The sequence below is a fragment of the Pseudonaja textilis genome, chromosome 5 (genome assembly GCF_049901715.1).
Source record: "Pseudonaja textilis isolate UNSWEBS1 chromosome 5, rPseTex1.2, whole genome shotgun sequence".
NCBI lineage: Eukaryota > Metazoa > Chordata > Lepidosauria > Squamata > Elapidae > Pseudonaja > Pseudonaja textilis.
In genome coordinates, this window is record NC_141994.1 from 54,020,143 (window position 1) to 54,041,162 (window position 21,020).

Sequence of the window (21,020 nt, forward strand, 5' to 3'; positions counted from 1 at the left end):
GGGTGAGGGAATGAGCTCAAGGCTACAGGAGAATCAATTATGTATTTGTGTTTATCACCACAACATCTGACATGGTTACAAGATGGATTCATTAAAACTTTTATCCTGGAGAAAAGTCTATATGGTTAAGAGTTGACACCGACTTGATGACATATCAGCATCTTCATCTTCATCATGTAATTAATCTGATTTTACATGGTGCAAGCAAACATCCTGATGATGTTTTTGTTTAAACATGTTAACATACATTTTTAACATTCCTTCCTATTGTACTTAATAGAACTTTATGTCCTTCTGCAGCCAGAAAGTCTTGTTAAATGGCTCATACATGAAATGCAAACAAGATATTTTAAAGACTACATGCACTAACATTCTCTTTACTATAGAATGCCACACATTGTACTTAATTCATATAATCCACCTTGAGATGGTTTGTTTAAAGAAATCTGTCCTCAATTTCAGATTTAATATATAATTAATATAATTGCATCAATCATATTTGGAGTTGTTTCCAGTTGCTCATCTTTCCATCATTCTGAAAACTGCCCGGTTATCCATATTTCCCAGTCTGGAATATTAAAAAACAATTAGAAACAATCTCACAACCCTAACAAAAGGAATTTCCCTGTGATATCCTCCTTTGGGATTTAAGTCTGAGAAGCTAGAAATGATTGTACAATGAAATGAATGAAAGGTGGAATATTCATATACACTTTTTAAATCCTTTGTAAGTATTCTCAACTTCAGTCTTGAAAATTTCTTTAAATTGGGTGTGAAGAATCAAAAGCAGCTGTTTCTAATCAAACTGAATGAGAATGGTGGTGATGGGAAGAGAAAAAGAAATTATGACAGCAACCCTCGTTGTTGTCAATGTCAAATATAGTTCCACATGTTTACATAACAAAATGGCTCTGTTCAAGCCTTGAGATGTCATTTGGATCATGGGCAGGCAAATGTTTGGAGCTGGATGCTACATTTAAAAAAGAAAGCCAACAACCTACTTCTGAATTACACAGAGGGCACTGAGGTAATACAATGATGTCACCAGAGAGTTTCTGTCAAAATTTTCATCCTTTTGATGAAGCCCATCCTTTGAGGTTTAATTTAAAATCAAAAAGATGTATTAATCCTAGTAGTGTCAGTTAGCTATGTTGCTTAGCATTTTAGCAAATAAATAAAAAGAAAGCAAAATCGTGTTGTACAATGTGAGTTTCTGTGATCAGATCTAGAGAGATTCTTGGGGTTCAAACAAACAAAACCTGCATGTAAATCAGGTTCCTTACTGATTACTGATTTTAAAAAATCACTTATTGATAGCAACAAAAAACATTACAAATATTCTGTAGCAGGTTAAAGACTAATATATTTTGTCAATGTTCTACTTGGCTTATGGAATAGTATCCTTAGAAACAGTATATGTTCTTGGGTTTTTTTGTTTTTTTTCTCTCCTCAGGATGTTAATCAGATGGATTCTCTTGACATTAACTTGAAAGGAGTTTGAAATGCTGTTCTTCAATCTGATGGAGAGCTTGGCTGCACTTCTTAGTCATGTATAAGAGTGGAGAAACAATATTCCTTTAACCTCTTTCTCCTGAGGTGGCTCAGCCTCCACAGACACGTTGGCCTTCCCCTGCAGAGCTCTTGCGAAGCTGTGATGAGTGTGCAGCTCTGTTCTTCATTCATCTCATAGAATCAGCTTGACACATGAAAATTCAGAGTTAGAGTACCTCATAGATGACAAGCTAGTCTTGTCTGAAGATGTCTAGTGGTGGAGACAGGCATTGTTTGGACTCAGCAGCAAAGCAGCTTGTTAGCATCTATATGTGAGGTCTTCAAGGAATTCTAGGGTTATAGGCTAAACTGGGATTTAAAAAAAATAAATAAAAAACCTTCCTGGAAGAAGGAAATGGCAAATTATTTCCCAATTGTTGCCAAGGTAACTAAACGTATGCCTCCATAAAACCAGCAGGAATCTAGCTCAATTTAAAGGATATTTTAGTATTTTAGAAAAGAATGTTTGATTATTCCCCTTCCAGAAAATTGTTTCACTTTTAAATATCTTTCAACATCAGGCACAAAATCAGCAATGTTTCTTCTTTAACATGTAGATCATTACAGTTAATCCTAACCTTTGGCTCAGCAAATATTTGTCCTCTTCTAGCTGACAGCTTGAATTCTGTAGGATGCAATTCCTTCTCAGTACAGTATTATATTACAATATAGCACTGTATTATATTATATTGTTCTCCATTCCATAATAGCTTTTCTTGGTTCCTGCCTCTCATACTGAATGGCCATTTAATTAATTTGGGCCAAATGAGAGTTTGTCAAGAAATTATTATAGGCATTACGAAAAAGTACAGTCCTATGTCTCAGTGGTATAATGTGGATCTAAATGTAAAACAGCCCTGATTTAATACAAGAAAGTTGAAAAATCAAATATGGGCTAAATGGACCCAAATATGTGTATTTATGTAACTTTCTTTGCACTAATTGTAAAGAGTTCATTTCATGATTTGTTATATATTTTAGCTTTTCTGAACCTGGTACTCTTCCAATGTTTTGATCTTTCATTGTTTGTACTGGCTAGAGATTATGGGAAATTGTAATCCAGCATGTTTAAAGGCACCAGTTTGGGCTAACTAGCCAAGGCTTGAAAGTATGGCATTCGATTTTTAAAGTAAAGTTTTACAGAAACTTTAAACAGAATTTATTTATCCCTCATGTGACTCAACCCTATTTCATTTCACAGCAGTCAATAAGGCAAGCCCACTTGTTTTAGCTTCCAGCCATAGGCACTTGTAAAAAAATAATAATTTTCCCAGATCTTTGGGAAGGGACTTGATAGGTGGAAAAAAAACTCATTAGGGGGGATAAAACTTCCAAATCCAAACATCTGGCTGATTTTATTACCAATCATAAGAATAAGGAAGGCCAGTATAAATTAAAGAACTGGAAGCTACATATTTTACATTGCTGTGTATATTATAATACATTTATATTAATACTAAATACACTACATGGCTCCCAGGGATTCTGGGTAATTTACAAAAAAAGTCACAGGCAATGCATAGGCTTCTTTGCTTATGTATCTCTGTGTGTGTGTGTGTTCATAGCCTACTTGCCTCTTATTAGTATTACCAATTGATATCAACAGAAGGAAAGATTTCCCCTTTCCAGTTGTTTCCGACTTGAGAGTGTGTGTGTTGTGTGTGTGTGTGCTTATTTCTGTTTGTTAGCCAAGGGAATCAGCATTTTCCAAAGACAATTCTGTAGTCATGTGGCCAGCATGATTATACATGAAGTGCATGGAATGCTATTATCTTCCCACCAAAGTGGAATCTATTTATCTACTCACATTTGCAGGCTTTCAAACTGCTAGGTGGGCAGGAGCTGGGGCAAGTAATGGGAGCTCACCTCTTTGCACAGCCCTCAGAGGTCTTGAACCCAGGCTGTCAGCTTTTCAGTTAACAAGCTCAGCATCTTTAACTGCTGAGGTATTGTACCCCCATGATGTCAAAATAAGTGTCAAAATATATACTGTGTTTATTGGAAGGAAGCCTTATTTGGCATAGATTTAATTTTAAAAACAATAGTTATCATGGAACAAGGAACAGAACATTTAACTTGGAGGATATTTTTCCCCTTTTTGGAAACTTCTGAATTGAAAATTTCCACTGGTGCTATTTAATTTTTTCCCCTCAGGATTGTAGAGAAGGTAGAGAGATGATTTTTTATAGGTAGCAGAATTATTTATGAACTTGCGTCACACATTCTTACAATACCATGTGTAAAAATATTGATTGAAAGTTTTTTTACCCTGCTTTTCTTGTTAAGAAGGTTGAAATGACATTAAAAATTTCAGTTTTACCAAACAACAGCACACCCACAAAACCATAGCTTTTGAAATAATTAAGCCAGTGGCTGTTAAAAATTAGTTGCCTAAATCAAGCTTTTGAAACCCAAAAAGGAAAGTTTTTATAAAAGTAACTTTTGAAAATCTGTTACAGAAGGGTGGGAAGAAGGACTTTCACAAATGCAGGCCCATTAAAATAAGATGCATTTAGTGAAATTGTTACAATTGTCCGTCAGTTAATTTTAAATGTTCTCTTCATCCTGCCATTCAAATCCTCAGGTAAAAGTGATAGTTTAAATCACTGGCAGGGAGAAAGAACAGACAAAGAGGTTGGAAGAAAAAATGAGAAAAAAAGGTTAGACCTCCCATTTTGGACTCAGCCACACCTTCCACGTTTTTTTTTTTTAAAATAAATTTAATTTGGGTTTTCACAAAAAAAACATAATACAAATAAAACATGTTTCTTTGAGAATAGCCTGATCACGGGTTATCACTTCTTCATACAGACACAAACTCAATTTCATGTTCATCCTTGTATTTTATTCCATATCTTATTACTATTTAACATTTTCTATGTAGTTTTTCCCCTCCCTTGATTTTCTCAACTTTATTTTTAATTATCTCATATCTCAATTCAAATCATTATATTTGTACTTTTTGTCTGTCCTGTTTCAATTTCATATTAACTTTTCTCATTAAACAAATTTTCCCCTGTAGTTACTAATTGGAGTATGACATCTTTATTTCTTTTAATTTTATCCATTCAACTCTTATTTAAACTTCAATTTATACCTTTAAGATTATAACAATCAATATAATACATAACTTCCAATCGAGTTCTGCTTGGTACATTCTTAAAGTACACACTATATTCTTAAAAAATTATATATATGTGTAAATAAAACCATTCCAATTCAATTCTATCATTAATATTCATTAAAATCTTGACATCTTTTTCTTTTCAATTGAACATCATACTTCCTTGTGAACACTTATAAACTTTCCATAATTAATTCTTTTTTTTCATATTTCTCTTCACTTATATTTTTATAAATCATTAATAATAATTAAAATGTTCCCATTCTTTCCTAATTTCATTCTCTCATTCACTTTCTTTCTTTCATTTATTAACTATATTACAATAAATATTTTATCCATCATTTTAGTCATCATATTTTCTAAAAATTATTTCTATTTCTAATATCACAATACTATCTTATGTACCATTGCAGAATCTCTTTTAAATTAAATTTTCACCCATTATCTCTAAACAGGCTTATGCTTTCAATCCTTGAACCTTTTCCCTGTTTCTCTGTATCTTGTTTCTGTCTTTTATAACTTCTTTTTCTTTCCTTCTTCCCCCCTTCTTCTCCCTCCCCCTTTCCCCCCCTTGTCTCTCTACTTCTAATTCTCTCATCTGTGATTCCCCTCTTCTGTTGCTTTCTAATATTGTAATTATTTTTCCAAGTATTCTTTTTTTGGGTTGCTTTTTCAAATCTTAGACTTTTCACTATCTTTCCCCCCTTTCCTCCCCCCCCCATAACATTACTTGATCATTAAAGATGGCTTCTTCTTTGTCCAGATTTTCTTGTTGTATAAGCATTTCTTGTTGTTTCTCATAGTTCCAGATCTCCATTTCTAAGAGTTGAAATACGAAGCCAAAAGAACCGCTCCCTTCTTGTACACTTCTTTGTACTTGTTAAGTTCCATTTTCAGTTCTTCTAGAAGTGGTGCCATTTTAAACACTTTTAAACAACCACCTGATTGATTTTAGTCATTTAAATGCAATAGCCAAAAATCCAAAAATCACCAAGTTATCCAAATAATCCAAAGCTGTTTCTTCTTGCTTCTTTTTTCCACTTTCTCTTCCTGGGGTTCTATTATTTTGTTACAAAGTTTCAGTCGAAGTGTATCTTTTAGGAATCTTGTTAAGGTTTCACTGTAAATTCCTTTTAGTTCCAGGCAGTCTCCTCCATTTTTCCAGATCCTGCACTTTTGTTCTTTTTCTCTCTTCCTGCTTTTAAAGTTTTTAAATATCTAAAAAGCTTTATTATCCCTTTGACATTTTATTTTCAGCTTAAAAGCCTAATAATGTCCAGGTAGATTTTTGTCAATTTCTTAATTAAGTCTCTTAGTTATCAGTATAAGGAAGGGAGGAAGAAAAAAGAACAAATCCTTTCCCTTCCCTCTCTCCTTCGCCGCTTCAAAATCTTCTTTGGGAACAATGTTATTTTTATAGTTTAAATTCCAGGGTACCTTATGTTGTTGCTTTTTCAGTTTAACCCAGTCAGCCAAAACTTTCTCTTCTTATCTTCCTCCTGCACTTTCTTTTCCAGTCGAGTTCTTCTTTGAGGTGGCCATTTCTGACCACCGCTACAACCGCCTTCAGGAAAGGGAGTTGTGGCCAGCTGGGGAGAAGAGATCTCCTCGACCCTGCTGGCAGTCTCCCCCCTCTTCACCACCTCTACGGAGTGGCTTAGCCCTGAAACCAGCTGGCTCAGGACGCTCCGGCGGCAAGCATGGATCAAAACTGTGCACAATCGCAGATTTCGGTCCATCACCAAAGAGGCTCAAACCGGAAGTCCATCTTCCACAGGTTTTGAGCCCACCTACCACCAGCAAGCAGCCTTTCTGAGATTATTTGCATCCTCAACTGAAAATGTGGGTTCTTATTCTTGATGTGGGATAAATGTTTTTAACTTAAGACTTTGCCCAACATAGTTGCTTTTCCTCTTATATGTTTCCAAAAATGCAAAAAGAGGCACTGATTTCTGAAGGGAGTCTCTGGGTGGCGGGGGGCTTGTTTTGCACCTCTGTTATAAAAACATGCAGCAAGTTAGGGGACATTTAAGAAAGATGGCTGCCCGTTCTCCCCTTCATTACATAAGTACCAAAGCAGTAACTATCTCAGCATTTCGGATGAACCCAGCAATGTTTGCTTTAGCTGAAATACTCATGTTTGCAGCATTATTTAGCAACAGAGAAAGTGGTGATCATGTGCTGAGCCTTTTCATAGCGGAGTGGTGTTTGTACATGAATTTCAGAGCAACTCCAAGATCAAATCTGTTTGTTTGGACTAGTTAAAAATTAACCACTTGTTCCTCTGCTGTCAGAAATGCAAAAAATATTTGTACCTTCAAACATAATGCAGAATTTTCCACAAGAGGAAAAAAGGCAATAGTTAGGATATTTATTTTAAAATTTTAAAAAGGGTATTACATATCTGCTGGACACAACTAAAGACACTACAGATGCAACTGGTAGGAATTGTGTTATGTTGTTCATGAAACCTATCTCAGATTATATGATTAGGTAAGTATACATCTCAAGATGCAGGCATCCTTTTTCTCTGGTATGTCTTTAATAATAACCAAGGATGCACCTGCTATGCTGTATAGAATTAGAGGGGATAATCATCTGTCACCTTCCAGGACCCCTTGATCATTGGCTTTGCCAATCATCTAAAAAATGGTGGAGACAGAAACTTTTCTCTAGCACAAAAATTTTACAACTGATTCCAAGGGCAATGGAAGAACAGCAAAGATGCAGATAAACATTTCACATTTCCATCTAGTGTTCTCTGTTCAAGTCATTCATTTCATCAAATATTACTACTTCTTGAAAGAAAGAATTTTGCTATCTCACTATAAATCCCAAATCTTAATTCCAACGATGGAATTATTGGGATTATAATTAAATATAGTATTCTTGCTTATAACAAATTGTAGCATTCTTGCTTAAGAGCAGACTGTGAGTTTTAGGGTCTGGTCTTGATCATCATAAATCTTACATGGAGTAATTTAAACTTCACCCTTCCCTAGCTCTGGAGCCCTCTAATGATTTGTGAGCACCTAATTAAATAGCAAATACAAAGCATTGTCTGTGACCAGTGCAGGTCTTTAGAGAGCTAAAACAACTTGACCTCAGGGCTCAGCTTGGTTAACAGAGGTCTTTGCATGGAGGCCATCCATGTTAGGAGGATCTCTTTCCTGTGCCAGGGGATTTGAATGCACTTCTGACCTTTTCAACTTCTTGTGTTGGTATCTGGCCAAACAGTTTAGCCCATCTTTGGTGCTCATTGCTTAGAACTTCAGAAAAGACAGATCCAATAGTGTACATTGTTTCTGAGCAGATGGTCCTTTTGAATTTCTCTCTCTGCCCTTGAATATATTTAATATTCAGCTCCAGGGGCGGGGGGATTCCCACCCTATATTTATTGGTGTTGATATGTATTCATGATATTTTAAACTAGACATCACTAATAGCTTGATTCATTTTTGTAGTTGTCTTTCAAATAAATATTTTTCATGACCGCAAATATAAAAAAAGAAAATGTAATTAGTGAGTATATAGTCCTTCTTGGTCTTTATTTCTGGGTCTGCCTTCTTTGACCTTCTTCAGACCTGCTCCATCTGATCTTTAATATTGTTAATTTCTTTTAATTAAAAATAAATCAATGAGAAACTGCAATGACATGTTCCTGACATTAGTCATCATATATGTGACAAGACTATATCTCAAAACAGCTATTGAAATGGAGCTACTTGCCATCTTTTATACTCCCCAAGGAGGTTGGAACCCTTCCTGGTTTACTGGATTGTAACTTATACTATGGCACATATCTGTGTCACATTTGGGCCTTCTACTGCATTTCCTGGAACGATCTGAGTGTACGCATTTTGTGAGGGAAACACAGATTCAGTCTCTGTACACTATTCATTTTGGGAGATCATTATCTGGCCCTTTGATGCCTCCAATGTGTAATAGTAAGGGTTGTAACTGTAAATAAACTGTCCTCAAAAAGACTTCACAGGGAAACATTAAAGAATCCACCTGATGCAACATCTATTTCCCAGTAGCCAATGAGATGCTTACAAAAGGCACCTGACAAAAGATGAAAACAGTAGTTATCTTGCATTGATGTTCTCTAGTATTTGCTATTGAGAAGCATGATGTCTCTGAGCTGAATGGTACCAAATAGCCATTGAGATTAATGACCACTTGTCTAATAGTAGGCAATAAAGAAAGGTAGGACATTCATTATATTCAGATCTTGAGAGGTATCAACTTAATATTTATTATAATAGCATTTGCAGACCTATAATGGTATACAGCTATAGTTGTATAACTCAGTTATCAATTTCTTTTGTGTGGGGCTGAACATTTAAAGTACACATTTTTATTTTTTAAAAATAGGTTTATAAACAAACAAAGATTTTTGTCATCCCAATTTTTACACACCATACTCTGCACAGATCACTTTCTAGGTCAACTGCAAAAAAAAAAGTATTATTTATTTCATTGTCTTTTAGGAAAAGGGGATAAACTTGACTCACATAGAATCCAGACCTTCCCGGCTGAATAAAGATGAATATGAATTTTTCATTAATCTGGAGAGCAAGAATATTTCTGCCCTTCCAGATATCATCAAGACCTTGAGAGATGACATCAGAGCAAATGTTCATGAACTTTCACGTGAAAAGAGGAAAGATGCAGGTAAGAGGAAAGCTTACAGCACAACCAATTCTTGTAAAAGGAAGTTTTCACTGGTTTTACCAATGGATATTCAAGAATTTCAGTTGGATTGCATTGGTAAGGTCTACCAGCCTGATTCATGTTTTTCAGACAAAGAAATGATGGAGGACATATTTTCGCTTTTAATTTTTTGTGATATTCCTTTGTGATATCCTGAAAGGTGCATACTGCATATAAATATAAGCTAAAATGCAAATCAGGGTGAGTTGTTTTGGAAAAAAAACATTTTAGTTATTAAAATATATTAACAATGATTACGTTCTGTCTTTTTGACTGATACAGAAACTACATCAAACAGATTCATGAATAATTGCAGACAAGACAGATATAGACACAAACTAGATCAATTGGTCCTGAGTTCTAGCTCCAGTTACACTTACCTTTTTATTGGAATGGCTATTGTTTATTATTTTATCCTAGTTATTTTATCCAGACAACTTATATGCCACATTCTTAAGAAAACATAAAAATTCAAAGTTGCATATAACTTCCTAATTCTAATAGGCCCGAATCAAAGAATTAAAATAAGACTACACTCATGCACATAATTATTCATCCATGACTTACCTGTATTCACTAGACAGAATCTAGAAGAAAATACGATCAGGGGAACTTACATGTTTAGTAAGCATGTACATTCATCCAAATCTGATCATGGTTTCTTCAGATGGCAGGTGTGATCCTAATAGGATTTCAGGAAAGGTTGATTTAAAATGCTTTAGGTCTGCTGTGTCTTTTTCCTTCCTGGGAGCAACATGAAAGAGGAATAATATCTTCCTGAAATGAATCCTTATAATCTTCTTATCCTCTCTTTTGTGTCCTACCCATGACATTTTAAAGGGGGAAAAAAGGAAAGGAACATGACAGGCAAATGTTATGGCTTGTCATGGAACCACAATCACTTAAAATTGAACGTTTAATTTATCATAATTCTGGCATAAAGAAGGAAGGAAAAAAAAATAAGGGGGAGGGTTCTACTAGGAGGCAATTATGCAACTCATCTTAGTAAGATCTATTGAAACAAGTTAGCTGTATTTTCAGATAAGTCTGGTTAAGATGAAACATTGTGGGAAAACTGATATGATATTTTTTTACCAAAAAAGATATTTTTTTGCAGCCTTTGAACTCACGGTGGCACAATCCACACCACAGATCAGGATGGCCTATAAAACCAACATATAAAACTATTGAGTTTTGTTTATTTGTTGATTTTATAGGTTATCCTGATCTATTGGGTCAGTTGTACGTTTGGAAACCTTCCCTCCCCCACATATAGAAAAACAGATGCATTAAGCCTCCAATTTTATGGAACAGTCTTATGAATTTGTGAACTCTGGAAATGCAAAAAGAAGCAAAAAACTATTCCAACCCCATATGCTCCAGCAATACCACTGTATCTTCTTTAGGTCCCTTGTAGCCCTTGGAGGTTAGGATTAGTATTTAAGAAATACTAACAAGTGTATGTGTATAGACACATCCTCACCAGACTACACAGAAGTGTACAGCCCTGATTTAATACATGATAATGTTACAGTCAAAGCTGAGGTTCAGTACAAATAATATATTTTAAAAGTGGGTCTGACTATCCAGAAGGAATATTCTTCTCTGTTTCTAATCCTTGTGTTCCACTAACAAAAACTTCCAATCCACAGAGTAAGACCATTCAAATGATTTACTTATAGCCAACTTGATCAATATGTTTCCAGATTACCAATATGTTTTCAGACTTAAAGATGTTGTATATATAGGTGTCTGTAAACTACTAGGTTTGTACATGTGCTATCTCTCTGTATCTGGCTTACATTTATAAATTTATAATCAGAGACTAAATTAAATGAAAGAGCACATATTTGTGAAACTGGTGTGATTGATAAAGAGAAGAAACAAAAGAGATTAAAAAATTAAAAGCATGCAATAAACACACACACATACCAGTAAATAGGACTGTGTAACTGACCAAGTTTGAACCATCTTAGCCCAACTGGCTTCCGATGGCAACACAGCAACTGCACAAGAGCTGGGCAGATGGAGAGATACATGCAGTCTTAGTGACAAATTGATAGTGATGGATAGGGTATCTTGCCCATCACTAAGAGCATAATCATTAATCTAAGGAATATCATAGAATGGTTAACATTTGTTTGTGGTACATTTTCCTCAATCACACAGTAGGGAAGACTTTCCCACCCAGCCTGTTTTAAGAGAACCATTTGCTTATAAATCAGAAGTCTATCTCTATTATGATCAGAATTCTTAACACCCACAATTAGTAAGGAATAAGAAGGCTTAGATTCACACTTTGGCTGAGTTTGTGTCACACTCTACAATGAGATTGAAATAGGCCTGAGTAAGTTGTACTTCTGTGTGCTGTAAGAATCTAGCCATTAACAGCTCAAAGGAGACTTAATTTTACTCTAGTACAAAACAAAGCACCAGCCTCAAGTATGAATTGTCTCATCTAATTGGGGTTTTTTTAAGTGTTAAAAAAGCTTCAGGGCTTAGCAAAACCTCAAAGACATTTTTAAAAAGCTAAAATGATAAGAGACTGAACAAAGTCAGAAGAAAGCTATGCATCTGACATCATGTATATATTTATTTTATTTACATTTATTATAATTGCCAACTCTAAAAGGCTTGGAATTAAGTTATCTTCTGTTGAAAAGGACTTTTGTGGTTGTGCCAGGTTAATCACATTTTGTTGTAACGATGCCCATAACAATTTCACAAAACCCTAAATTTGCCAACTGGTCCCAAAAGTTTCAGAACATCTATAGTAAATTATGGTTGATCACAGAGTTCTGCTGTAGCAGCATAGTTGGCAATCAAACTGCTCTTAAGGGTTCAAATAAATTGTCATGAAGACACAATGTAGTGCTTTCAATATGCTTAGATCCCTTGGAGTCCTGAATGAAATAATTAAATATGATTCAGTTTCAGTGAGAAAACAGAAATAATTTATTGCAATTTGGAGACAAGCTGGAAGCTGAGGGTCTGTAGAAGCCTTGTTAGTTTGGGGCCCTGGGGCTCACCAGAACAGTTGGCCATGTTAAAGAAGGCTCCAACCTGAGCTGAAAATGGCAATAAATATTGAGCTCCTGTCATTGTCCCCACTCCCCAAAATGGACAAAGTTCTGGAGAATCTCTGAATCTCTTTGGTTTCCTTGCTCTCGTATAAATAGCTGATTAGCATCCCATTAAGCATCTGACCTCTAGCAAATTGGTCACCACTTGGGTGTCCACAGCAGGACCATAAAATGCTGCTATTCCTCCTGCAGACAAATCAATATTTATTACTAAACAACTTGCGTGGGCCCTACAGAGGTTCATGGAGGGTCAGTGTTGCAACTGCCTGTGCTGGCCATTCATTAACAGCCTCAGGAAAAAACCAGCATGCTCTAAAATGTTCTATTTTTAAAGGAGTCCTCTTCACATGTTTATATGGGATGAAATAATATAAATTAAACTGGGGTTAATTCTGAACAGATATATATGTGTAATAAAATGGCCCTGCCGGTGTTATATTTTAATCTCTTTCTTTACTTTGATGACTGGCAAGTAGATAGACTGCCCCTGCAGGATTTTTGGTAACATTTCAGAAGTGGCTTGGCACTGCTTACTTCTAAGGACTGAGAGAAAATGACCTGCTCATAGTCACCCAGATTATTTCATGCCTAAGGCAGGACTAGAACTCCCACTCTCCTAGTTTCTAGCCTGTTGCCTTAACCACTACGTCAAACTGGCTCTCATCTTCCATATATGTTGCCCTGTAAACCCAACCATTCCAAACCAGCAAATGTTCTGGTAATTGTACAGTGACAGTGAAGAAGCTATAGTTTAACATATCTGGGGAGAAGCAAGATGAGGAAAGTTGGTGGACAGAACTACATACATGCACATTCTAATTTTCTATAATACACTCTCAGAATAGAATCAGAATAATAAAGCTAAGTAAGAAAGTAAACAAAAACTACAGTAGAGGTAATGACAATGTTCCAGTGAAAGGTTAAAAATGTATTCAAATAACATTATAAAACGGCAAACACTTAGAGGGAAAAGTTGTATAGCCTATCTAATGCATAGGAATGTGTAGAAAGATCTAAACAAGGATATTCACTGGTTATATGCAATGTGCTTTTTGATTGGACAAGCGAAGGATTAGACCAGAGACATGCTGGCTCTAGAATTCTGGGAGTTGAAGTCCACAGGTCCCACCCCCAGATTAAACCATAATTACCATCCTTGATGGCTATAAACCAGTGCCTTGAAATTAAAGTTATTGGGAAATAAACAATAAAACACGATATTGTGTTTGCTGTTACGGGTTTTCTATAGGCACTTTTTTTTACTATTGTAGGAAACAATGCTGCTTTGGAGAGTCTTTTGGTCTGACTAACCAGACTGCTTTTTATTGAGATAACCCTTGTCAGTGATATCTGCATGTGTAACAAAATTTGAATTTTCTTTATTGTCAATAGGATCTCTGAATTTTATTCAGCTTTAAATTTAATATATTATGCAAAAGAAAGAAATCTAAAACTTCCTAAAAATTTCCCCTTCGGTGGAATTTTGCATCTTCTTATAACTGTGCCTCTTCCTAGCATACCTAAATTTGAGCAGAACTTTTTCCCTCAAAGTCCCAATCAGGGTCCTTAATCAACAAATTGGTTACTTATATGAATATGATGCTATTAAACATGTCGCTATTAATTACAACATGCCAAGCAATGTGAGTAGGATTGCATGAATGCAATAGATAAAAGAAAAATTTTAAAATGAAAGGTTTTTTAAAAAAAAATCTGTGTGCAAATTTTTAGAATTCAAGTCAAGAAATTAACTCTCAGTGTCCTGAATGGCTCAAGTTGTATAAATGTGAGTCTTAGAAGGATCCGGTCTCATAAGAGAAACCTCAGTATTGGAGAGTGTTACTGAAGTTCATAACAGACATGGATCCAACTGGGTGTCTTGCTTCAATTATTTTGTTAAAAATCTTCAGGGCACAATTGTTTTTCCAACGAGTTTGGAGGTCTTTAAAATAGAGATTTTCCTGCACAAATAGGCTCAAAGCTGTAATATTTGCTATTGCTGCCATCTAGTGGCTAAAAAAAACCAGTAGTGTTTATTTAAATCATGACAAACTTTCAGAAGGATGCCATGAATTCTGCAAATAAAAAGAAATAAAATTGATCTATGTGAAAAATGAAGACAACCCAGAACCATCTCATAAACCATCTCATAAAAATAGAGATGGTTTATGTTCCTCGCTAAGATCCTGGTTCAGTAATAACACCAAAAATTCAAAGCACAACACAAAATGGATATTATATACGCAATATATAGACCCTTACTTTAATATTCTGTAATGCAGGGGTCCCCAATCCCCAGGCCACTGCCCACTACCTGGCTGCAGCCTGTTTGGAACCAGGCTGTGCAGTAGTGGGTGAGCACCTGTATGTGTGTGAAGCTTCCCTTGAACGAGCACAAGATGGCTGCCGCTCGAGCGCAAAGCTTCTCTCGCACGAGTGGTGGTGACTTATGCTCAGGCGCGACTCTTCCCTTGCCTAAGCGTCAGTGGATTGCACTGACATGCAAAGCTCCCTTTGTGTGAGTGGTGGGTGCATGTGCCCACTGCTCACACAGAGTTGCTCACATGGGCCCCACCTACCACTCACAAGGAACCATCCCCTCTTTTCTCTCTGCTGGGCCGTCAAGCCACAAAGGTCCATGCAAAAAATACATGGAACCGGTCCCTGGTGCCCAAAAGGTTGAGGGCTGCTGGCTTAGAAAATGTCCTTCAATATAGTCGTGTATTTTTCAAGTTCATTGGGGAAGCCTGAGATCTTTCTTAGCCACTGGGACAAAATTTACTGAACAAGTTTAGAAATTCCAGTCTCTAACCCAACATTATACAGTGGTTCTTTGCTGCTCAACTGCTTTGAAACTCATTGAATTTACATTTTGATGTGAAAATTTTGTCCAGTTACTCATTGTTTGTTTGATACTCAGCTACAATTTGTCAGTGATGGCTGCCTTGTGACTCATTACATTATTCCTATAGGAAAAACTGTGTGCTATTCACCATTTTTGATACTCATCGCTCCTTCTGGCACCAATTAACAATGTGTAAAGAAGGACTACTGTATATTAAATTATTATTTATATTTCAGTGTGAATTTCAAGCAAATATTGAATAAAGTAACAGGAATATAACTTCATATTCTACATGCTCTTATGAAGTGGTAAGGAACTAATCACAATTGATGCTTCTTTTCTGCTTTCTAGTTCCATGGTTCCCAAGATCTATTCAAGAACTGGACAGATTTGCGAATCAGATTCTCAGCTATGGAGCAGAACTGGATGCTGACCATCCTGTAAGAAAGGATAAAAATTGTTAAAGACAAAAAAAAAAATGTTACCCATTCATTCTCTTTTAAAGAAAAAAATTCTATTTCTAATTTCATATGCAATTTTACATTTTAATATGTAAGCATCACTCGGATTTTACCATTCTACATTTGAGAATTTTGGAAACTGAGCCCAAAACTACATTTTGAGGGCACCAGGACAGTTGCCACAGACAGACAAAAGTCGAAATTATGATCTTCATTTGTGGTTATTGGTATGAAGCTTCATCTTTGTGAAATTAAGGGCATATTTAAAAGAAACAGTCAGAATCACATATATAGGAAATTTCTTATAATCTGAATAGTGCAGATGAAAACATGCATAGATAACTAAACAGAAAATCTATGTTTCCAAGAACGTATTCCTTACTAATTTACTATTCTATAGATCTGTCATCAATCCCTAACATAATGAGGTACAATATCTATAATTTTCAGAATTACTTATTATGCAGTGTTAAAGAACTCTAGGTAAAAATATCCACATTGGAGGAAGGGGAAAATTCTATTGTAGCTAAACAGTGCCATCTAGGGTTTGTGAGATTGAAAAACATCACAAAAACTATTCTAGATTTTTTTAAACATGTGAATTCAGAGTAATTAAGAGTGGTGGATCTAGTTTTTTGTGTATCTGATTAGTTACACCACTGATATCAAAATTCATGCTATCACTTCATTGGAAAAAGAGGGGCATTGTTTAATTGACTCCAGGTTCCTATAATTAATTAAGCTCTGAATGTGGGAAATATCTTAATGGGAGATCAAATAAGCTCCTGCAAAGAATCTTGCATATTGTTTGGAAATACTCAGTAGACAACAAGAAACACATAGAGTTGTTATATCTCTTTGAAAGATGTGATATCTTCTTTATTCTGTCTTCTTTTATTCTCCATTTTAACTCTTCCTCTAAATAATTCCTTTTTAAAAACATTTTTCAGAGTTTTGATAAATTACGTATTTTGGGATTTCTAGTAAAAAACCAAAATAATGAAGAAGAGAGAGAGGGAAGAGGGGTGAGAGAGATGGGGGAGGATTTAAATCAGTGATCAGCTTATAATGATTGTAATACTTTTTAGGTGCTAGGAAGGGACTTTCTCATTAATAGAGAAAGACGGAGAAAAAAGGGAGATGTTTATAACACTACAATAAAATTTTGGATGAATGACCACATAATTGCTTACCACTGATCAATGAAAACAATATTCTATATCCTTCTGATGTCAGAAGATGTAGTGTAGCCAGCAATTATCACTATTAATTTAACTGAAGCTGGGTACTTGTAAATAAATTATACAGGATGCAGCAAAAAATACTGCTATTACACTAATTGAGGAAGAGTGATTAGCCTTTCACTAGCTCACTAGTTTAATCTAAAATGAATAATGCACCCCATATAATTATTTGGCACACACAATATTTGGTCCAATCCTAGAACAAAATAAGGTGAATAGGGGGTCATTGTACTGAAGAACGAGTGAATAATATTATAGATACAGAAGCATAGTGACCAAAGGCAAAATGAAACTATTAACAAAAGACAATGAATCCAAATGAAGGACTCATCTCAAATCCCACTGCTAGAAACAATTAGTCAATGGCCCCTTTTTGGTAGGGTTTGCTGCTGTTTGGAATGGGGAAAGAAAAGTGTACCTAGATGTTGCTTATAATAAGTCAAATTAGAAATATTATTTGAAATTATATTACTTTTGCTACAGTCCACTTGCCGTAGATTTTAGCTTCACCCTGGGCAAATAATCTTTCCTATGTAGGATAAGTGAAGCTAGCAGATCATAATATATAATTATTATCATTGTGCCATTACCCAAGTACTAAGGTATCATAGAATCATAGGGCTAGAAGGGACTAACCCAATCCCCTGCCCATTCCAGACAAATCTTTTCTTGAAAAATTCCAGCAATGAAGAACCCATAATTCTGTGAGGGAAGCTGTTCCATTTGTTAATAGTTCTCACTGTCAGAAAATTTCTCCTTAGTTCCAGGTGGGATGTTTATTTAATGAGCTTTCACCCATTGCTTCTTGACATACCTTCAGGCACTTTGGACAATAAGTCAATCCCTCATTTCTGTTATAGCCCCTCAAGTACTGGAAGACAGCTATCATGTATATCCCTAAGACTTCTCTTTCTTAGAATAGTTCCCTTAACTGTTCATCCTACAGTTCAGACTCCAGACCTCTTTATCATCTTGTTCTTCTCTGTACTCTTTTGGTGTCTCAATATCTTTTTTTTTTATCATAGAACTGGATGAAATATGCCAAGTATTGGTCTCATTAGTGCAGTATAGAGTGGTACTCTTACTTCTTCTGATCCTGGTGCTATTCTTCTCTTGATGAAGATGTTTCTAATACAGCTGCACTGGTTTCCATTTTGTATCTGGGATCAATATCTTGTTTTGGACATTGAAATTTGTATGTCTTCTTGACTTTGAATAACAGGAAGTTGCCTTATATATTTTCCAAAGCTTTATCTTCCAGTGATATCTTCCTTTTTTAATTTCCTTTCTTTTTTGTGGGGTCAAGCTATTTTCTAAAGTACCTGTAGGCCGGACAAGGAATAATGGATGGAAACTGAACAAGGAGAAATTTAACCTGGAAATAAGGAGAAACTTTCTGACAGTGAGAACAATCAACCAATGGAACAGCTTGTCCTCAGAAGTTGTGGGAGCGCCATCACTTGGGACTTTCAAGAAGAGATTGGATTGCCATTTGTCAGAAATGGTGTAAGGTTGGGTGGGGGGTTGGACTAGATTACCTACAAGGTCCCTTCCAACTCTGATTATCTGTTATCAGATTAAAACCAATACAAATCAGTGAATCAGTGCTATTCAGGAAGGATATTCCAATGAGAGACAGGATGGAGCTATACTGGTGTTTTTAAAACAATATAAATTATGTTTTTCCAGGTCTGTATTATTGCATATTTCTATTAAGCTTGCCTAGATCAGGTCTTTGAACCTTTTGGTGAATCTTGAATCTTGATTTGGAGAATCGTGATCCTCCATCTCTTCTAGAGCATGATTTGCCTTAAATCAACTTACAATACATCTGTTTTCTTTAAATTGTACCTACATTTTTAAACGCTCACAAAGCAACTACTTTTGTTATCTGTTTCTAGGGTTTCAAAGATCCAGTTTACCGGGCCAGAAGAAAGGAATTTGCAGATATAGCATACAACTACAGGCAGTAAGTATGCAGATGAGAAAGAAGAAACTACCTCCTAAAATAACTTCTTTGGCACAAAATAGGTGTTCCTTTTGATAGGTGATTTTCAAACAGTAGTCTACAGACCACTGTTAGACCACAGGGTCCAGATGATGGCCCACAACAGCATTCACACATTCACCATTGATCACCTGCCCAGAACTCTGCCTCTTCAACCACCAGTCAGCTGAATGTTTATCAACATTCAGTAATCTGTTAATCAGTAAAAAAAGTTTGAGGAACACTGCAGAAGGTACAGCAGAAACGTGCATCTTGAATTATTCAGAAGTGATAAGGAACATATTAGACAGATTATAAATCAAGATTAGCTTTTCCTCGTTTATTCTTTGCAACAGTATTGCTTCAGTGAAGATGTTGAGGAACTGTCCACATGGCTGAAATGGATGTGGAAATGGCATTGGTCATTTGGTCTGTTAGAGGGATGATGTAAATTATGGCCCTGAAGGAACAAGAAAAAAAATGAGATGAATTTGTTCTGGGTAGAGCAGGTTGGACTGGATGCAGCATGAAATAATAGAATAAGAACGAATTCCAGACTACTAGCAGGCAGGCTAACTATAGATGCTCAAAGAATAATAGAGCAGTGTATCCCATAGCTGGAGAATCCATGGTGCTTTATTCCTCAATCTTTGGCCAAAGATCTCTAATTAGAATCACCTCACTCTCTCCGTAAGTACTTGATTTGGTTGTTCGACTAGTTTGATCATCAAAACATTTTTCTTGTTGTTCAGCTGAATTTAAATTCATAAAATCATAAGAGCATCTATGGATCCTTTTACTTTTGGATAACTGTGCTTTAGAATGTTAAATTAAGATCCAATCTTTCAAAAAGAAGCATCATGATGGACAAAAAAGCTTATTTTCATTGGTAGCATTATCTGTAGCAGACCTGGAGGCCTTTGAACAGAGAGGAAATCTAGGCATTTTGAAATCAAAGTAATGGAAGGGAGAAAAGCTTAAATAAAATAGTTTGCTATCAAATTAAATAAGAAAAGGCAAACCAGAGCAAATGAAGGTAGAAAGTCTCATGTGAATTCTAGATTCATTCATATGGGGCCCACCTGAATTCACTGAGAGTCCAAATAAAGTGGACCATCAGACCAAATTTTCTTCCAGTCAAATTTTCCATAAAATGTTTATTTTCTCTTGCTTGCTTTCTTCCTCCTCTGTTCTTAGATCCTCCTCTGAGTGCATTTATCCCCCAATTACAGCCTTCTGGTAATAAATGGCATTCAGACGAGGATCAGGCTCCAGCCCCCACAAAGCTTTGTTATCTAATTGTGCTGCAGCATCAGAGGCGACTACAAAGCACCAGGCACTAAGCATCTCATATGCTTCACATTAAACGGAGGAGAGGAAAGAACTGTATATAATTTGCATTATAGCAAGGACTATGAGCAAGATTAAAATAATGCATTGCGTATATTCTTGATCTAATTGTGTATATCGTCACTTTCCAGCTGCATGATAAAATGTTCAATGAGCTAGTTAGTCTTCACACTATTTCTGGACTGTGGGACTGAAGAGATAGTATAGTAGTGATTTTATGCATGATCCAATTTGATAATTAAATCTTATTATCAACTAGTAGGAAGTGCAGAATACACACACACACAAACACACACACGTGTGTGTGTGTGTGTGTGCGTGTGCGTGTGTGTGTATACTACTTGATATAGACAATAAATAAATGAACCCTCTACAGTTTGGAATATATATATGAGGAAGTACACACACACACACAAGTATGTATGTATGTATGTATGTATGTATGTATGTACTTCCTTATATATATATTCCAAACTGTGGACGATTCATTTACTTATTGTCTATATCAAGTAGGACTCATTTGAAATTCATAATACAACCAATCTTTAATAGCTAATAAAGCAAAGGGGAATAGAATGGCCAAGAATTGGCCTTCCTTCCTTCCTTCCTTCCTTCCTTCCTTCCTTCCTTCCTTCCTTCCTTCCTTCCTTCCTTCCTTC

General features: G+C 35.7%; 1 protein-coding gene across 1 annotated transcript in view; it reads left to right on the top strand.

Annotated features, from left to right (window-relative positions):
* Positions 1–21,020, top strand: part of PAH (phenylalanine hydroxylase) — a 38,182-nt gene that overhangs the window by 4,531 nt on the left and 12,631 nt on the right. The window contains exons 3-5 of the mRNA XM_026726567.2: positions 9,169–9,352; positions 15,671–15,759; positions 18,926–18,993. Of these exons, the coding sequence (XP_026582352.1) occupies positions 9,169–9,352; positions 15,671–15,759; positions 18,926–18,993 (341 nt within the window). The remainder of the gene's footprint in view (positions 1–9,168; positions 9,353–15,670; positions 15,760–18,925; positions 18,994–21,020) is intronic.